The sequence below is a fragment of the Corvus cornix genome, chromosome 1A (assembly GCF_000738735.6).
Source record: "Corvus cornix cornix isolate S_Up_H32 chromosome 1A, ASM73873v5, whole genome shotgun sequence".
NCBI classification, from domain to species: domain Eukaryota; kingdom Metazoa; phylum Chordata; class Aves; order Passeriformes; family Corvidae; genus Corvus; species Corvus cornix.
The window spans coordinates 58,690,523-58,706,360 of NC_047057.1; the positions used below are offsets into that span (position 1 = coordinate 58,690,523).

The 15,838-nt window shown below is 50.2% G+C and overlaps 2 protein-coding genes across 2 annotated transcripts in view; one reads left to right on the top strand and one right to left on the bottom strand.

Annotated features, from left to right (window-relative positions):
• Positions 1–271: 271 nt before the first annotated feature.
• On the bottom strand, positions 272–8,992 carry ADCK2 (aarF domain containing kinase 2). Its single transcript, XM_019292412.2, has 8 exons — positions 8,063–8,992; positions 7,239–7,385; positions 5,600–5,728; positions 4,853–4,948; positions 2,780–3,031; positions 1,828–1,956; positions 1,661–1,714; positions 272–1,077 (listed from the first exon to the last, which is right to left on the bottom strand). The coding sequence occupies exons 1-8, from the start codon at positions 8,990–8,992 to the stop codon at positions 934–936; spliced, it is 1,881 nt and encodes a 626-aa protein (XP_019147957.2). The 3' UTR covers positions 272–933.
• Positions 8,993–9,967: 975 nt separating this feature from the next.
• The window catches only part of DENND2A (DENN domain containing 2A), a 58,363-nt gene continuing 52,492 nt past the window's right edge, over positions 9,968–15,838 (top strand). The window contains exon 1 of the mRNA XM_039570840.1: positions 9,968–10,050. The gene's annotated coding sequence lies outside the window, so the exon portion shown is untranslated. The remainder of the gene's footprint in view (positions 10,051–15,838) is intronic.

Genomic DNA, 15,838 nt, shown 5'->3' on the forward strand with positions numbered 1-15,838 from the left:
CTGCTATTAAAATAACTGACTGTAAATGCCACGTATAATCCAGTTCTTCTGCTGGCTTTGATTTTAAACATTTGCAATGTGGTTTTGATCCAGTAGGAAAATGCTTGGACTCTGGTTTGAAAACTGCTGGGAAAAAAACCCTAAGTATCTGCATATCAGTTAAGGTTTTGGGCAGAGTGAAACCAGGGAGGGTAGTAGAGAAAATCACACAGAGGGGAGAAAAAAAACCTCTTAAGTTTCAGAAACAGAAAAATTAAGACCAGGACAAATATTCCCAGAATTTGTTTTTTATTATGGAATTAGATTTTTCTGCCTAGGTAGATATTTTATTATGCTGTTTATAATTCAAACTCCTATCATAGTGTACTGGAGTACAGAAGTTTGAACAAAAATTGAAATAGTCTGTTTTTGTCATCCAAAATGACTAAGAACAGACCACTACATGCAGGCTGTTAGGACACTTCTACAATAAAAGTAGAAGTTAGAAGTACAAAAGACAAACAGGTTTATTGGCTTTTTTCAGGCTGAAATGTGTTGCTTAGGTGGTGCTAGAACATCATTTTTCATACCATAGTGACAGATAAGTCAGTAAATTAAATATTTAACCTGGTATATTTTAAAACAGACTTGATCGATGAACATCTTTTTGAAGATGTTTTTAAAAACTACCAGAGCACATTATCTCTTAGAACTGTGCAATGAGTGGGAAATGTCCAGTTGTGCAAATTCTTCCTGCTTTCTGGAATAGACCTTTCATGGATCATCCCACGGCTGGTGCTTGGCTGAAATGACTGAAGGCAGCATTAGTGGAGAGCAACCACTACACAGCATCGCCCTGGGGTACACGTGACGTCTCCCCTTCAGCTTCGCTCTGTGTCAGCTCACAGGCAGCACAGGTATCCCCCACAGGGAGAGGGCAGCAGCGACAAGAGTCTATTTGAGGGCAGAAGCTGCAGTTTTGATGAGCAGTGGCTTAGCTGCTTCCAGGATGTCCAGTTCAGGGTCCAGTGAACGTCCTAGTCCTTCCAGAACCATGATGGCAAAGATGATGGAAGCAAAATTGCTCTCGAGCTTCACCTAGAACCACAACAGACTGAATGGACTCAATGGACCTTCTTTTCTTCTGTACCCCTTCAACCAAGGTACCAGCTCTGCCTAAGCTGAGAGGGAAGAGAAGAGGCTGGGGAGAGCATTTGCACGCCTGAAACTATAATGTAACTCCACCAGTTGGACTCTGAAGCCCTGTGGCTGACAGCCTTCTCACCTCTAGGTCTCTTGATTTCCAAAGTTGTTTGCAACTGTGGAAACTTGTCCCCCAAGTAATCAGTTTTAAGGAGGTATCTATAGTCTAAGGGACTATAAAAAAGATAGGAAAAACTACGTGTTACAAAAATACTCCTTTTGGTAAACAATATCAACCATTAAATGAAGTATTGAGACAAAAAAAAACCCCAACAAAACAGAAATTTGGCTTGGCAGAATGTGTATAAGACCTGAGAAACACCATGCCTGCAACACCTGGATGCACTCCAGCAGTTGCTCTCCTAGCAGTTTGTTTCAGAAGTCAGTCCCCCTCCTTGTTAGCCTGTCATGTTCCCAGCAGTTCTCCCTCCCGAGATGAACTTGCAGCTATTAAAGGCAGACAGTGACAGGACCTCACCTTATGGGTCATCAATAGTTTGAAGACACTCGAGAGGAGATTTCCCACCTGAAGCTGGAATACACAAGGAGAATTCAACGGCTGATCGAAAAACCCTTTTGTTTCAGTTTTCAGTGCCATGTTGCACTGAATTGCAGGTAGGTGAGGATGTGACATTGTGCACTTGCCTTTCCCAAGGCAATGGTGCTCCCCCGGAACTTGGTCACAAGTTCTGCCATCTCAGCCTTGAACTGCTCGATGTCCTGGCACTGGTTGGCACGGGCGTGGTGGAGGATCAGCTCTGCCACCCTCTCCCCCTGAGAAACAAGTTGAAAAGCACAATCAGAACTTGCTCACTGGTGACTTGCAATCAGATGCTTGCAGTTCTTGCATTTAGTAGCTGAGAAGTGCCTCTGGCAGCACAGGATGGGCGTGGATACAGGGTTTAGCATGGACTCCTTGGCATGCTTCAGCAGACCAAGACAAAATGTGTCCCTCTTGAGGTCTGTTAGCGAGCCCCTCACCCTGCAGCTGAGAGACAGCGACAGGCAAGTAGGAGCACAATGTTTGTTCTCAGAATGAGCAGGAGACACCAGCACTGGGTTCTCTAGTCCATGTGACAGTGTGTTTCAAGTGGGCAGGAGGATAAAGTAGTTCCCCTTACATGGAGGAACTTAGCAGGGGTCAGACCCACCCACACACACACACACCCCCGTTTTGCTTCCTCTCTCTACAGAGACTGACACAATGGAGGAAGGCATTGTGGGCCTTCCAGCAGCAAGGCTGCAGAGGGGAACACTATGTGTGGCAGATCAAGATATTAACCCATTCCCTCTTCTTCTCTAGCAAAACCTGACAGATTCTGTAAGAGTGGCTCCCAGGCATTCATAACTTGCAGCAGAAGCCCTTCTAAGCAGGAAGTGCCAGGCAGTGCTTCCCATTTAGCACCTTCTAGTTCCTGGGGCCCTGAAATTGCTCTACTCTGGTGCCCTCCCTGCTGTAGCTGAACATCTTCTCCCTCTGGTTGGAGATAAGATGCTAGCAAGCCTTCTTGCCCCTCTTAGCACTTTAAGGGGAAATGGAGAGAAAACTCTCACTCTGGCTGTCAGATTTCCCAGCCCCATGCCCGAGGGGCCTCACCTGGCCCTGGACCACAGCTGTGAACACGGCACGGAAGTTCTGCATGTCAGCGCTCTGCAGCTCGGCCACGATCCCAGCATCCAGCAGCACCAGGCGCAGCTGCCGCGGGGGCGGCCGCACTTCCAGCACCAGGGTGTCACACAGGTCCACCACGGCCACCTGCTCTGGGTGGGGGCTGCCCGGCCGGGCCGTGCCTTGAACCAGGATGTTCCCAGGGTGCAGGTCAGCGTGGACAAAGTTGTCAACAAAGATCTGGAGGACAGGTAAGTCTGAGAGCAGCTCCTTCCAAGCAAACCTGCCCACACCAAAGCCCCCAGGCAAACGGCAGAGACTTGTTTGTGGTCTGTTCTCTGTCATTACCAATGATGGGGCATCACCCTTGGCAGCACCACAGCAGGTGGATTCTGCTGGAGGCCAGCTCTGGTGACAGGGCTGGTACTCAGGGAGTCAGCAGAGCTGCGTGAAGCAATCCAGTGTGTTTGCTAGAGGCCAGTAGGACAGCCAGGAGTCCCAGCAGGGAATGGCAGTGCCCTTTGGCAATTAGCCCTAAATTAGGGCACACTGGTGGGCCTTAGCAAAGAGTAATGCAGTAAGAATAGGCCATTTGCCATTCAGTGGCAAAGGTTATAGTGAATGGTTAAGTTTGCCCAGTGCAGGACACCAACCCACATTACAACTGTATTGAAAAGTAAGGAAAACAAGAGAAGAGGAAATAAATCCGTGTAGCTCTTCTCTGACTCTGTTAGCACTTAGCACCAGAAAGGAGTGGCAAGATGACAAGAACAAAACAGTACTTCCCCCCCCCCCCAACCCTCCTGGCAACCTGGGACTGCAGGACTTCTTGCCCCAAGGAGTTTCTTTGTATTTCATTGATTTCTCCTATGAATTTGTTCAACTGCCATGTAAAAAATTGGAGCTGTGTGGAAAAAAAAAAATTTTGGTGTTCTCTGAAAAATATTACTTCTGCTAATTTTATGTCCTCCTCATGGAGAAACTGTACACAATAGATCCATATTCATTCTCGTGCACTCATGACTGTATAATCTCTGTCATAAGCTACTCATCTTTCTGCTTTCCAGAGTTAAGAGTCCAAATTATTTCACCATTCTGGTATGGAAGCCATTCCACATGAGTAATCATCCTATCTGCCTTCCTCTGCACCTCTTCTAGTTCTACTACAGCCCTTGAAATGGAGGGTCCTAGACAGCAAGGGACTAGAACTGCAGAGTACTCAAGAAGAGGTATTTGTTTTACTTCCAGACATAATGTTGTTTCTTTGCTCTTTAATTCTTTCCTACTCCTAAAATTTGAAACCAATCTTAGCATAAACTATTCTAGTCCCATCATTGCTTTTCTGAGTGGTAAAAGCTATTTCAGAGCCTGTCATACTACATGGAGCCAGAACTGGAGGCTCACTGCTGCCCTAGCACAATGCTGCAGTTAGCAGCAGCATTTCATCTGACACACACTGCCCACTCACTCAGTATTGTCAGGAGCTTTTGCAACTCTTCCCTGCTGGTTCTCCTGGCTCCTCACAAGAGACTTGCACCACACTCTCAACACTCCTTCCTAGATCATTTGGGATTATCTCAGATACAGAAGAACTAGATAGCCAGAAGCTGAATCAGCCTGGTTTGTTTTCTTTACTCCAGATTTAGTTCTCCCTTACAAAAACACCGTTTTAGAGGAGTTGATAAATGAAGAAACCAGCTCACTGATTTCCCTCTGAGTCACATCCATGATCTCTGCAGAGCACATGACATTTGCTAATAATGTTGCACTTCATTAGTGCAAGGTACTTGGGCAATATGTGAATATTCATTGAATGGATTAGTGGGTGTCCTAAGCAAAGGCTGACCAAGGTGCACAGGTCAGTCCTACTGTGTGCAGGCAGACAGTAGTGACAGAGCCCTGTGTCAGAGCCTGAGCAGGGGTGTATCCAGCCCAGGCTTTACACAGACCAGGTACAGGTAGGAAGCAAATGGGTTCTCTCTTCAGCTCCATTGTCTTATCCAAAATGAATAGCTTCTGCAGGAAAACAACCTTCACTTGCAGCCCCAGCCAAGTGCCTACCATCTTTAGCAGCATGTCCATGCCCATCTTGGCCAGTCTCTGCCGCAGCTCTGTGCCAATCTCCACGTGCAGGTAGCGCGAAATGGGCTCACTCTCCTGAAACAGAGACAGAGCTGGGGTCAAACACCCCCTGCATCCCACCTTCAAACACACCTTTACCTGGGTGCCAAGAGTTCAGGGAAGGTGATAACAGTACCCTACAAAGGACTGGCCAGAGAGAGGCTGTACCTAGCGTGATGGAGAATGTGAGAGAACCAAGGGTTTGTTCCTTGGAAAGACAGACAATATTCCAGGGCCAGAAACACCCTTGTCAGGATGACATGCAGGAAAACTAAGCCTGAGAGTAGCTTTGGTCTGTTACTCAAACATCCACAAGGGAAGTGAGGCAAGAATCAGAAACTGTCAGATTGCTGAGCTCCTTGCTTTGACCCACCAGAGAGGAGAGGAGAAGTGTGGTGTTGGTTTGCAAAGCACAGACAAGCACATGGTGGCTGGACACACTGCTGGTCTGCTTGGCTTCAGGCCAAGTGTTCACTTCTATATGGAATTGTCTGCTACCTGTCTTCTGGGATCCACTGCTTGCAAACAAAAAGAGTGGAATAGACACTAAGGACATAAATCTCCTTAGGCAGATAAAAAAGCATCCTTCTGCCTCCAATCCCTCCTTCTCAAAAAACCACTTCCTTGCCACGTTCTCCTTGGGGCCTTCTCACTGCAACCATCGCTCCCAGACCCTGCAATTCTTACCTCAAATGTTTCCACTAGAACATCTGCCGTTACCAAGGGCCAAAGGGGAGTTGGAAACTTCACAAAATCGACATCTAGGAAATTTTGTCGGAAGCGCTCCAGATTTCTGGCTTCATAGCGTAAGTCAATCTCAAGGGAGAAATAGAAAAGCAGGTTGGAAATTAGATCAACTAGGATTAGATCTTCAGGATCCTGTGTGAGGTGCGATACTCCATACCAACAGAACTAGTCAGAAAGACAGAATGGAAACAAAATAAGAGTTGTGCTTCTTACAAGCTTATAGCTTCCCTGATGGAAGAGGAGCAGACTGGGTAATGGGTGCTCCACAACCCAACACCTTTGAAACAGGGGGGCCTTACTAGAGGCATGGTGTCTCAAAATAGACCAGGAACATACTATATTCAAGGATACAACAAGATCCTGAACTGAATCCTATCCTGAACTGAAGCTTGCTGTCCAAATAGCTGGGCAGGCAGACAAAAGAACTGCAGCCCCAGCCTCACTTGACAGAGAGGCAGCCATAGCAGGAAGAAATTTAATGTAACGTGTACAAAATAATCCACTATGCCAAGTCCAGGCCCTGGTTCTTCAGCGATCCAGTGTCTTGACACAAGGGCATCTCTCCTACTGTCTGCTGCTGCTCAAGGAGGAAGGATAACCTTACCTCACCTCCCTTGTCTGGCACTGGGGAATATCCCAGGAATACTTCCTGTTCACTCAAAGCAAAAAAGCTACAATGTTCTTCTAACCCTCAGTGTTCTGCACATCCACCCAAGCTCTGCCGAACTGGTACAAATGACCTCGAGTCACATTTGACCCCAGTCAACAGTTCCCAGCATGGATTTACTGTGTAGAGGTTTTGCAATTGTAGAAAATAATTAGACTTCCAGAAGCTTGTTACAGACTTCAGACTCTGCAATCCAGACACAAAAATGAAATTAGCAGATAATGGCTCATTTTATAGAAATGTAAGCCTAATTAAGCCTGCAGTAAGATCTTTGTCAGTTTGATAGCAGCAATGTTTCAGGACTGTGTCTTTTTAGAAGACATTAGCGAATCAGGATGTTTTCAGATCTGTGTGCAAAATTTTAATGACACTGGGAGTCTGATAATACAAAATAGAATGTGTTATTAACTTATGTAAAAACATAGTATTTATGCCTCTATAGATATATATCAGTGCTAACAGACATGACTAGTGAGTACAGATTGCAAACATATATGTAGAATTATAGAAAAAAACCCACGTGCCTGACCACTTGCTTGGATAGGTTATTTTCTTAAGGACATGTGCTCACCTTTCACAATGCTGCAAGAAGGACTGTGTCTATGGCTAGTTAGCTGTTCAGGCTGTCCACTAGAAAACACATTCAAAGTCTAAAACTTATTTTCAAAGTCTAAAAAATATTTTTAGATCGAATAAAAACTGCTTTTTCATTGCTTTTCTACTTTGTGAGCGTATCAGCTTTCTTACAGTAACATTATGTGATTTGATTATACTGAAGAAGAGAAGTAAAGAACAAGCCAGCCTTCATCTAACCATTTAAAATGTAGTGGTGTGAACAGAGTTAGAGCCAGCCAGTAGCAAGACAAAGGGCAGTTTTGTTTCAGTAGCTGGGGACCATGACATGGCACATACCTGCTGCATCATAAGCTTCTCAAACTCCTCCACAATCTCTGTCAAACTGAGCCACTTGAACCCAGGGAGAAGTCCAATGATGCGGCTGCCCATCTTCATCAGAAGCAGATCCATCTGCACTTGCTGGACCAGCCCAGGGTGCAGGACCTGCACAAGAATAAGCAGTGGCAACATTAACCCCCCAGATGCTCCGTGCAATGAGCTCAAGTGATACATTTCAAATACACAGAACCCAGGTTGTTAGACTGGGAGCCAACCAGCTTCCTCGGCTAGTCCTCAGAAGAATTCATATTTTGCTATTGATTAGGTTGTAGAGAAACATTTTATCATTGCCAAATGCAGTGTATCTGTGGTGGAGACTACAGTCTCACACAAAGACATTTTCCACCACTTTCAGTCTTTTGCCCTGTCCCTGACTAGTATTTGAAGCTGCTCAAATACAAGGTTTCTTTAAATAAACTTTATATTGAAAGCACTTACATGTTCCAGATTTCTTCATGTGAGAAAGGGGATCAGTCTCTGGAAGGTGCAAGCAACCTTAATATTAATTCTTTTAATGTAAATTGAGCCCTTGTAGGCATTCCTAGTACCCACATGCCACATCAAATCTTGAGCTCTCCGTTTGGGAAAAGCTGGGGCCACTGCAAGTGTGGATTGTGGCTGGCTGGAACAAAAGCCCTGAGAAAGGACACCAAGAGAGACAGCATCCCTTCTTGTTCTACCTGGCCCTAGCCAGCTACTCCTCTCCATGGGAATTAAAATCTGACGGACCTCAACCAGCACACTCCGTTTTATTACACCTACCATTCAGGCACATGACTTACTTTAATGGCTACGGGCATGAGATGTCTGGCTGATGAAGGATTTGCATTCAGGAGCGGCTTGGCCATCTGCTCCATAAGGGACATCCTACTCACAGGACTTCCCTGGGAGCAGTCTGCAGAACTCAGTTCCTCCCTGCTCCTCTCATCCCGTATCTCCTTGCTCTTCCTCTTTCTCAGCCACCCGAGGAGGCCTCTTAAGCCTGACACTTCCCACGCTTCAAAGGCGGACCTGAACTCCGAGTGTTGCTCCAGCTCCTTGGCCCGGGAGCCAGCAATAGCAGCGAGGTCAGCATAGGCTTTATACACCTGGGCAACGCAGCCCGAGCCGACCGGCTCCCGGCTCTGGAACTTGAGGATGCCCATCCAGTCCTCACCAAAGGCCTTCCTCAAGAGCTCGTCGGTGTGGCCCCATGGGTGGGGGCTCACCTCGACGTGCAGCTTGGAAAACTCGTCACAGAAGGCCTCGGAGAAGAGGTCCCTGCGGGTGCTAGCCCACTGGCCCAGCTTGACACACGTGGGGCCGGCAGCCTCGGCCGCCCGGCGCAGCAGCCGCAGCCATCGCGCGCCCATGCCGGGCCACAGGCGGCTCAGCGGGTAGAGCAGCAGCAGCGGCCCGAAGCGCAGCAGGAGGCCGCAGGCGCGGACACCCAGCCGCAGCACCAGCCCCAAGCGCCGCAGCAGCCCCCGGGGCGGCCGCTCCGCGCCGCGCTCCGCCGCCCACGCCGGGCCGCGCTGCCCCGGCCTCTCCTTCCAGCCGGTCCCAGCGGGTACGGCCGCGGGCACGGCCAAGGCCAGGGCGCCCCAGCGCCCGGCGCGCAGCCCGGAGCGCCCCGCTCCCGCCCGCCCGGGCAGCGCCGGCCTGATCCTGGCCGCGGCGGCGCGCGCGAGGACCGGGAGCGGGAGCAGCCGCGCGGCGCCGCCGGCCACCATCGCGCGCGCTCCCGCCACCACCGCGCGCACCCACCGGCCGCGCCGGCCCCGCCGCGAGCAGGGGGCGGGAGGGGGGCGCTCCCAGCCAATCAGCGCCCCAGAGCGCGGCGGCGCCCCGCCCCTTAAAGGGCCAGCAGCGGCAGCCTGGCGGGAGCCCACGCGCGGGCACGCGGGCGGCACCCGAGTGCCGCGAGGGAGGCGCGTCCCCGAGCTGTCCCCTCCGCACCGGGAGCGTCCCCTCGGGATCGGGCTGTACTGGACGGTGACAGGCGGGAAGGGGCTGCGCTTGGGCCGGGGCCTTCACACCTCCGTCTGTTTTGAATCATAGAAACATTGAATATGCTGAGCTGGACGGGACCCATCAGGATCATGGAGTCCGACCGCCGGCCCTGCACAGGACACCCCAGGAAAGACACCGTGTACCTGAGAGCGTTGTCCAAACGCTTCTTGAGCCCTGTCAGGCTTGGTGCTGTGACCACTTCCCTGGGGAGCTGGTTCCAGTGTACAACCACCCTCTGGGTGAAGAACCTTTCCCTAACACCCAGCCTCAGATCAGCTGATAGAAATCGTGTTGCAGGTTTGAGGCATTCGTGGCCAGGTGCTCCCGCGCGATGAGTGTGTGACCCGATCAGCCTCGGGAAGCCGTGGCAGTGACAGGTGCTGGGTTGATAGCAAGTCAGGACTTTCTACGTTTCCTCGGAAATCTTTCAGTTTGCAACCAGAACGGCGGGTTTTCACTCAGCTCTGCTTTGTCCTGCTGGCCTCGACACCGGCAGCCCCCGTCGCCTCCCTCGGGCATCCCCCTTCACCCCGGGTGGGCAGCACAGGACGCTCCATGCCCGGAGCGGGGGGCGGGCGCGGCTGCCTCGGCGGCGGGACGGGACGGGGCGGGGCGGGGCGGTGCTCCCGCCGGAGGGCGGCCGGGGCCGGGGCCGGTGGCGGCGGGGGCCGGGCGGGGAGCCCCCAGCCGCGGGTCCGCAGCCGCCAGCCCGGCGCCGGGCGCCGCCGCCGTCATGCCGGGACACGGCCCCCCCGCTCCGCCGCCGCCGCCGAGGAAGGTAGGGGGGCTCCGTTAACGCGGGAGAGCGGGCAGAGGTGCCGCTCCAAAAAAATTTCTAATTCCGTCTTCCCTGCCACCCCACAACTTGCTTTTCTTCACCCCTGTGCTGCGTTCGGCTGCAGAGAGGGAAAGCGGAGGCCGCGAGCCGAATCCCCCCGCGCTCCCGGGCACCGCCGCTTTCCCGCCGGGACGGGGAGGCTGCTGCTCCCGCCGGGCGCGGGAGGGCCGGGCCCGCTGCCCGAGCGGGTCTCGGCCGGGGGAAGAGGGGCCGAGGGGACGTGGGGAGCTGCTGAAAAGCCGACCCGAGCGGGTCGGGAGCTGTGGGGCGGAGGAGCAGCGGCAGCCCCGCCACCCAGCACGGGGCCCCTGGGTGAACTCAGCCCTGCCTCGGTCTCCAGCACAGAACAGAGGAGGAAACGCTAAACGCATTCTTTGGGGGAAGCCCGGGCCCTGCTGGAGTTCTCGGTTCGGCAAAAACCTGAATCTCCCTACGACATTAGCCCTGCAGTTCTCTGTCCCTGCTCTGGACAGCCTGCTTTCCTCTTGCTTTGCCCTCGGCTGGAAGAAGCGCCTGCAGTTGTGTGCAGCCTGCGGGCTTAACAGGGTGGCATTTCTGACTCCCGCTGGGGATCGATGGCAGTATTCACCTGTCCTGGGGAGAAAACCGCTCGCTTGCCTTCTCGCTCTTGTACGCAGCAATGATGAGTGCTAATGGGTTAGGCATGGAGTTGGTGGAGGGCAATGTTGTTTGGGAAGGGAGCAAGGAAGAAGTTAGAGCTGGCTGCTGCTGTGGTCCCAAGGTGTCAATTTCAAACTGGGGGGTAAAACCATGCCAGGTGTATTTGGGATGCTTTCAGAGGTTTTGGCTTTATGAGTATCCAAGAAGCATGGCTCTTGATGGTCCGTGCTGGAAAAGTGATGGTCATGGTGGAGTGAGACTTTCTGACTGCTTGGGTCTGCACTGGAGCCTCCTCACAGGAGCAGGGAGTAAGTGCTAAACATGGGCCCTTAATCCTGCTCTTTACAAGAACACAGCTTGTTTCCAAGACAGGTCAGCGAGTTGTTCCTGACCCTGAGGTACTCCCAGGCACCTTTGCTCTTGCCATTTAAGTAGTTGTTTAAGTTTGTTGCTTTTGGAGAAGAACATCTCCAGCCTGGAACTCAGCTGGGAGGATATAGAGAAGACCAAAGGGATTTCCATGGGGCTTTAATTTGCTACTGTGAGGGGAGCTGCTGGTGTTGGTGGTGGATTAAAAAGCTGTTTTCTGTGTTGGCTGCCACCTTACTGACCGCTGGTTCTTGGTGTGTGGTAGTGAGTCCAATAATGTGTACTGGCTCTGTTTCCTGATCCACCAAAAACGGAGTTGTTACTGCATCCTGGCAGAGGAAAGGAATGCATTTCTTCCACCCTTGTGTTGTGTTCTGAATTGTTGTCATTGGGGTAGTGTTTGTGGGGTTTGGTGCTTGTTTGGTTTGAGGGATTTTGTTTGGTTGTTGTTTGGGTTTTTTAAGTAATCCAGACAGTGTTTCAGCCTGTGAAAATGGATAACTACTATGTTGGGTCAGGCTTGGAAGCAACTGAAAATGCTAAGTATGGAAATGAGAGGAAAGCCACAGGACTTCCCAGGGTAATAAGGCGCCTTTTTGAGAAACGGAAGAGAAAGCACCGAAAACAAAGGGCGCTGGAGTGGCCGAGGATGTAAAAAGCAGACCAAAGATTTATGGCTCTGCTGGGACCACTCTCTGCCTGCGTGGGTGAGAAGGTTGTGTGCTGAAGCCTGGGTTGGCCCTCGGCACATCCATGTCCTAGCAGTCCATGCAGAAGACACTCCCTGTCCATCAACTCAGATCCAAAGTGCGGTGTTCGTTGTAGACCAGAAGTGCATGTGGAGTGTCCCAAAGTACTGCCCCCAGCTCGCTGCCTTGGGAAATCTTTTAGGACATTTTGTCTGCAAAGACAACCTCTGTGTGTTCTTTCTGTTCTCCAGAAACAAGAAGAGCATTTAGATCCTTTGTTAGACACTTACAATAGGCTTGTCTTTCTCCCATGCCTGGTATATTTGCCTGTTAGAAATGTTCATTTTGACAAGGAGATAATAAATAAAGACCATGTAAACTGTGTTTTTCAGACATGATCTTAATTCAGGAGTAGCTTTTCCAATCAGTTATTCTTGATATCAGCCGTAACAACTAATTGATATGGACAGGACTTAAAATCTCTATTTTGCTGGGCACTCTGAGGGCACAGAAGCAAGCTCAATCCTTCCCCAAGTTTAAGATATTTGCCAATGAAATCATCACACAACAGAGCCAGTCTCTTAAACATGGAGAGGTGCTGGGCATTTCAATAGTGTCTGATAAGTGTCATATTCTTTTGGATCCCCCTGACTGCATTACTCAAAGCAGCTGGTTCTCCCTTCCTTTTGTAGCACCTGACATTTATTTCCTGGCTGGAACTGTGTGGAAGCTGCTCCTTCCTAAGTGGAGGCCAGACCAAGGGGAGGAAAGGCTCTGTAGTGCACTATTAAGCCCACGAGAGTGGAGAAGAACCTCTCTTAAACTCTTGTTGAAACTGGTTAATTGTGATGATCTTAGGCCTCCAGAACTGGGGTATAAGCTCTTTAGGGAAGCATTTTTTAGCTGAAGGATTTAAGTACTAGTGGCTGATATGTCTGTTGGCAGGATCCCAAGAGCTGGCTGGAAGAGGCCTCTACTATGAAAGAAATGCTGAAATAGGACTTTTAACACACTTGCATAGCAGTTCCTTACGGGCTGAGGAGACTCTCTGCAGGGAAGAAGGGAGTGGGATGTAGCTGGAAAGAAATTTCTTGTTTCATTCAAGTCCTGACAATAAATGAGTGATCCTGGCTTTGCTTAGATACAGCTCAACTAACATTGTATCCGAGGTATCTGTAAGCACCCTTTTACTGCACAAGGCAGGAGAAGAGACAATGTCTTCTTGACTGTAGCTCTGAAGTGCAATGGAGAGGGCAATAACATCTTGTTCTTGCTTATGGGATTTTTTTGTTCCGGTTTTCACCTTGGAGATGCTTTATCAGCTATTGGGAACTGAAGCAGAGGCTGAAGTGTGAGGATATGCATGGCATCTGGGGGTGGCTTCATCCCAGGTTTTAGTGAAGATGACTGTATGGCAGAACCCCTGGCTTCGTGAAGGCTGTGCTTTTGAAACATAGCTTCTCCAGGGGCCTTGGGTCACCTTGAAGTTGGGTGCCTAAGACAAGCTGGAGTCCCTGGAGCATCTGACCTCTACAGCCTGGGATTTCAGCCGAGGTCTGTGTCCTTCGGTGAAAGCCTAGCACAGAGTGGGCTGAGGACCAGTGCAAGGTCTCTGTTAATAAAGCACTAAAAGGCATCATCACTGTCTTACATAAATAAATACTTAAGGTCCTATCGGCTGGTCCTATTCAAGATCTCTCCCAGCCTTTACATGGTTCACCACCCAGCCGGACCAAGGCACCCTGTGTCTCTGGACATGGCACTGATGAGGTGAAAGTCACAATTCCCCAGGCCTTTCCCGATCAAAGCAGTGATTATTTACCAGTTCATGTCTTTCAGTGAGCTGGGAGCTCAGTGGGAACTCATGGCAGCAAGACACCTTTGGGGTTTTGCCATCATGATGGTCCAGTCCCTCCTGTGCTGAGACAGCTCTGAGCAGCTCGGAACCAGATCATGTGGTTCCAGCCTGTCATCCTTGCAGTTGCTCACAGAGGCTGTGCTCTTGGGATAATCCTGGCATGATGGCTGGGGTGATCCTGTGCTGAAACCCCCTAAGTTTGTAGTGCTCTGAGGTAAATGCACTGCCTAAACATTTTCTGGGCAAATGTGGGGGTGCTGTGTGTGTGCAACAAAAACTCCAAAAGGGGGCTTATGGGAAATCTTCGTTGCAAGATGCTTGAAACACTGGTACTCCTTTCTTTAATGCAGATAACATGTATTAAGAACATAATTTCTCTCTTTTCTGAAAATAGTACTGTCCCATGGTAAAACTGACGGAAGTCAAGCATAGTTGGAAGGGCAGAGGCTTGAAAGAATAATGTCCTGCTGGAATGAATGCTGTGAGTGCTGGTATAATCTTCATTCTTTGCTTCAGTGCTTTTTCCCCTCCCCAGGTTAGGGAAACCAGCTGCAGCTGGCATATTGTTATTTTCAAGGATTTAGAAAGCAGATGCAAGAGTTAGTGGTGATTAAAGGTCATTTTTTACTGATTAAACTTGTTAGGATCCAGTACATCTCTGAGGCCTTCTTGTATGCTTTAGGCAAGATGGTCATCCCAGTGCTGGGGCACTGCCAGTCAGGTTTGCTTGGGATCTCCTGGTTTTCTTGTTTTTAATAACTGGTGCAAACAAGAATTTGTCTTGACTGTTACCTGTTACCTGCGTGTGCTGTTACAGATGACCTTTGCTGAATGTGAGATGCTTCTGTGTCTGCCATCTAACAAGCAATTCCTTGGTTGGGAGCAGGAGGGCTGGGAAGGGAGGTGTTTGCACTGCAGCTGAGCTGCTGTGTCCAGCCCGGGCAGGAGTTGTTGGTCCTCCTCTGCAGGCAGAGCTCTGGCTCAGCCCTGTGCTCCTGGGCTGGGAACTGGCAGTGTTTACGTGATGAAACAGAGCAGAAGATGGCTTTTCCTGAGCTCTGCCTTTGCCCATACATGCACTGGCCCAGAGCCAGGATGGAAACTCTGTCCTCATGAGCAGAGAGAGGGAGATGGGAGGAGCGAGAGATGAAGAGGGGCCCAGAAGCAGAGGGAGTTAAAATAAGAACACCAACTCACAAAGACCAAAGCCTGTACCAGATGGGCCTGGCCATGCCCTGGGCTCTTCATGCAGTTGGCTCCACGTGCAGTGCTGACAAGATCTCATCTCGGAGTGTGGGTCAGGGGCCTGGACCATTCTGAGATGTGTGATGGAAGATCAGAGTAAAAGGCAAAAGGAAGGAAGCTAGACAGGTAAGCCAGCTGTAGTTCAGCCTGCTCTTTGGTGTCTGGACTCTGGGACTTGCTGCTACTGGTGCTGTGCCACTAAGAAGGCAGGTGCTGCCTTGTGAGCCTCTGTAGGAGCACTGCTTGGTTTTTAAGTATGGCATCCTTTAACTGTGGCCAGTCTTGCCTCCTCTGTAACACAGCATTGCTGATGTTGGTGGAGGTTTGCTCCACTGCTCTCATTCCCTCTAGAATATGTACAGCAGAGAGCCATTGATCTGAATGGAGCCTGGTGTAGGGATAGGTTCTGCCAGGAGATGCTGGCAGCTGTGTTTTCTGATGCCCATCTCCTTATCAGGCATTGTGGTAAGTAATCAGATTGGCTGAGCAGTTCAGCATATGGGGTGCTGGCCCTGCTTGGAAAGGCTTTGCCTTGGTTGGATATCGGTGCAGGAGACTGTGCCTGGCAGAAAAGCTGCTCTTGGAGAAGCAGTCAGAAATGCTTTGCTCTGAGCTTGTTTGAAAATCTGGCCCAGATACTTAAAATGTCAAGAGCTGATGATGGTTAGGGGTAGCTTGAGTGGGGAAAGGTGCCACCTCACTTGGAAGTGGATGAAAGAGTTCTGGATGAGACCCTGCCAGACCTTGAGACTCCTGACCCTACAGATCCCAGAGAGTAGATGGCTCCTGACCAAGTTCAGGCACATAAGTTGTGTTACCAGTAATTTACTGGGGACTCTGGCAATCCACTGGAGAGACTGTTTCAGGGGGTGAGGACTTGCTGTTCTTTGCAACCAGAATAACTTTAAATGGCTACATGCTCTGTGTTTTAATTAAATTTCCCTTT

What these genes read in the sequence shown, in the direction of transcription:
- ADCK2 (XM_019292412.2), bottom strand. Translation starts at nt 8,992, where the DNA reads ATGGTGGCCGGCGGCGCCGCGCGGCTGCTCCCGCTCCCGGTCCTCGCG. An exon ending in TGGACATGCTGCTAAAGATG is followed by an intron (nt 3,032 to 4,852) that starts GTAGGCACTTGG and finishes CCTGTCCTCCAG; the next exon opens with ATCTTTGTTGACAACTTTGT. An exon ending in GCACCATTGCCTTGGGAAAG is followed by an intron (nt 1,715 to 1,827) that starts GCAAGTGCACAA and finishes TGTGTATTCCAG; the next exon opens with CTTCAGGTGGGAAATCTCCT.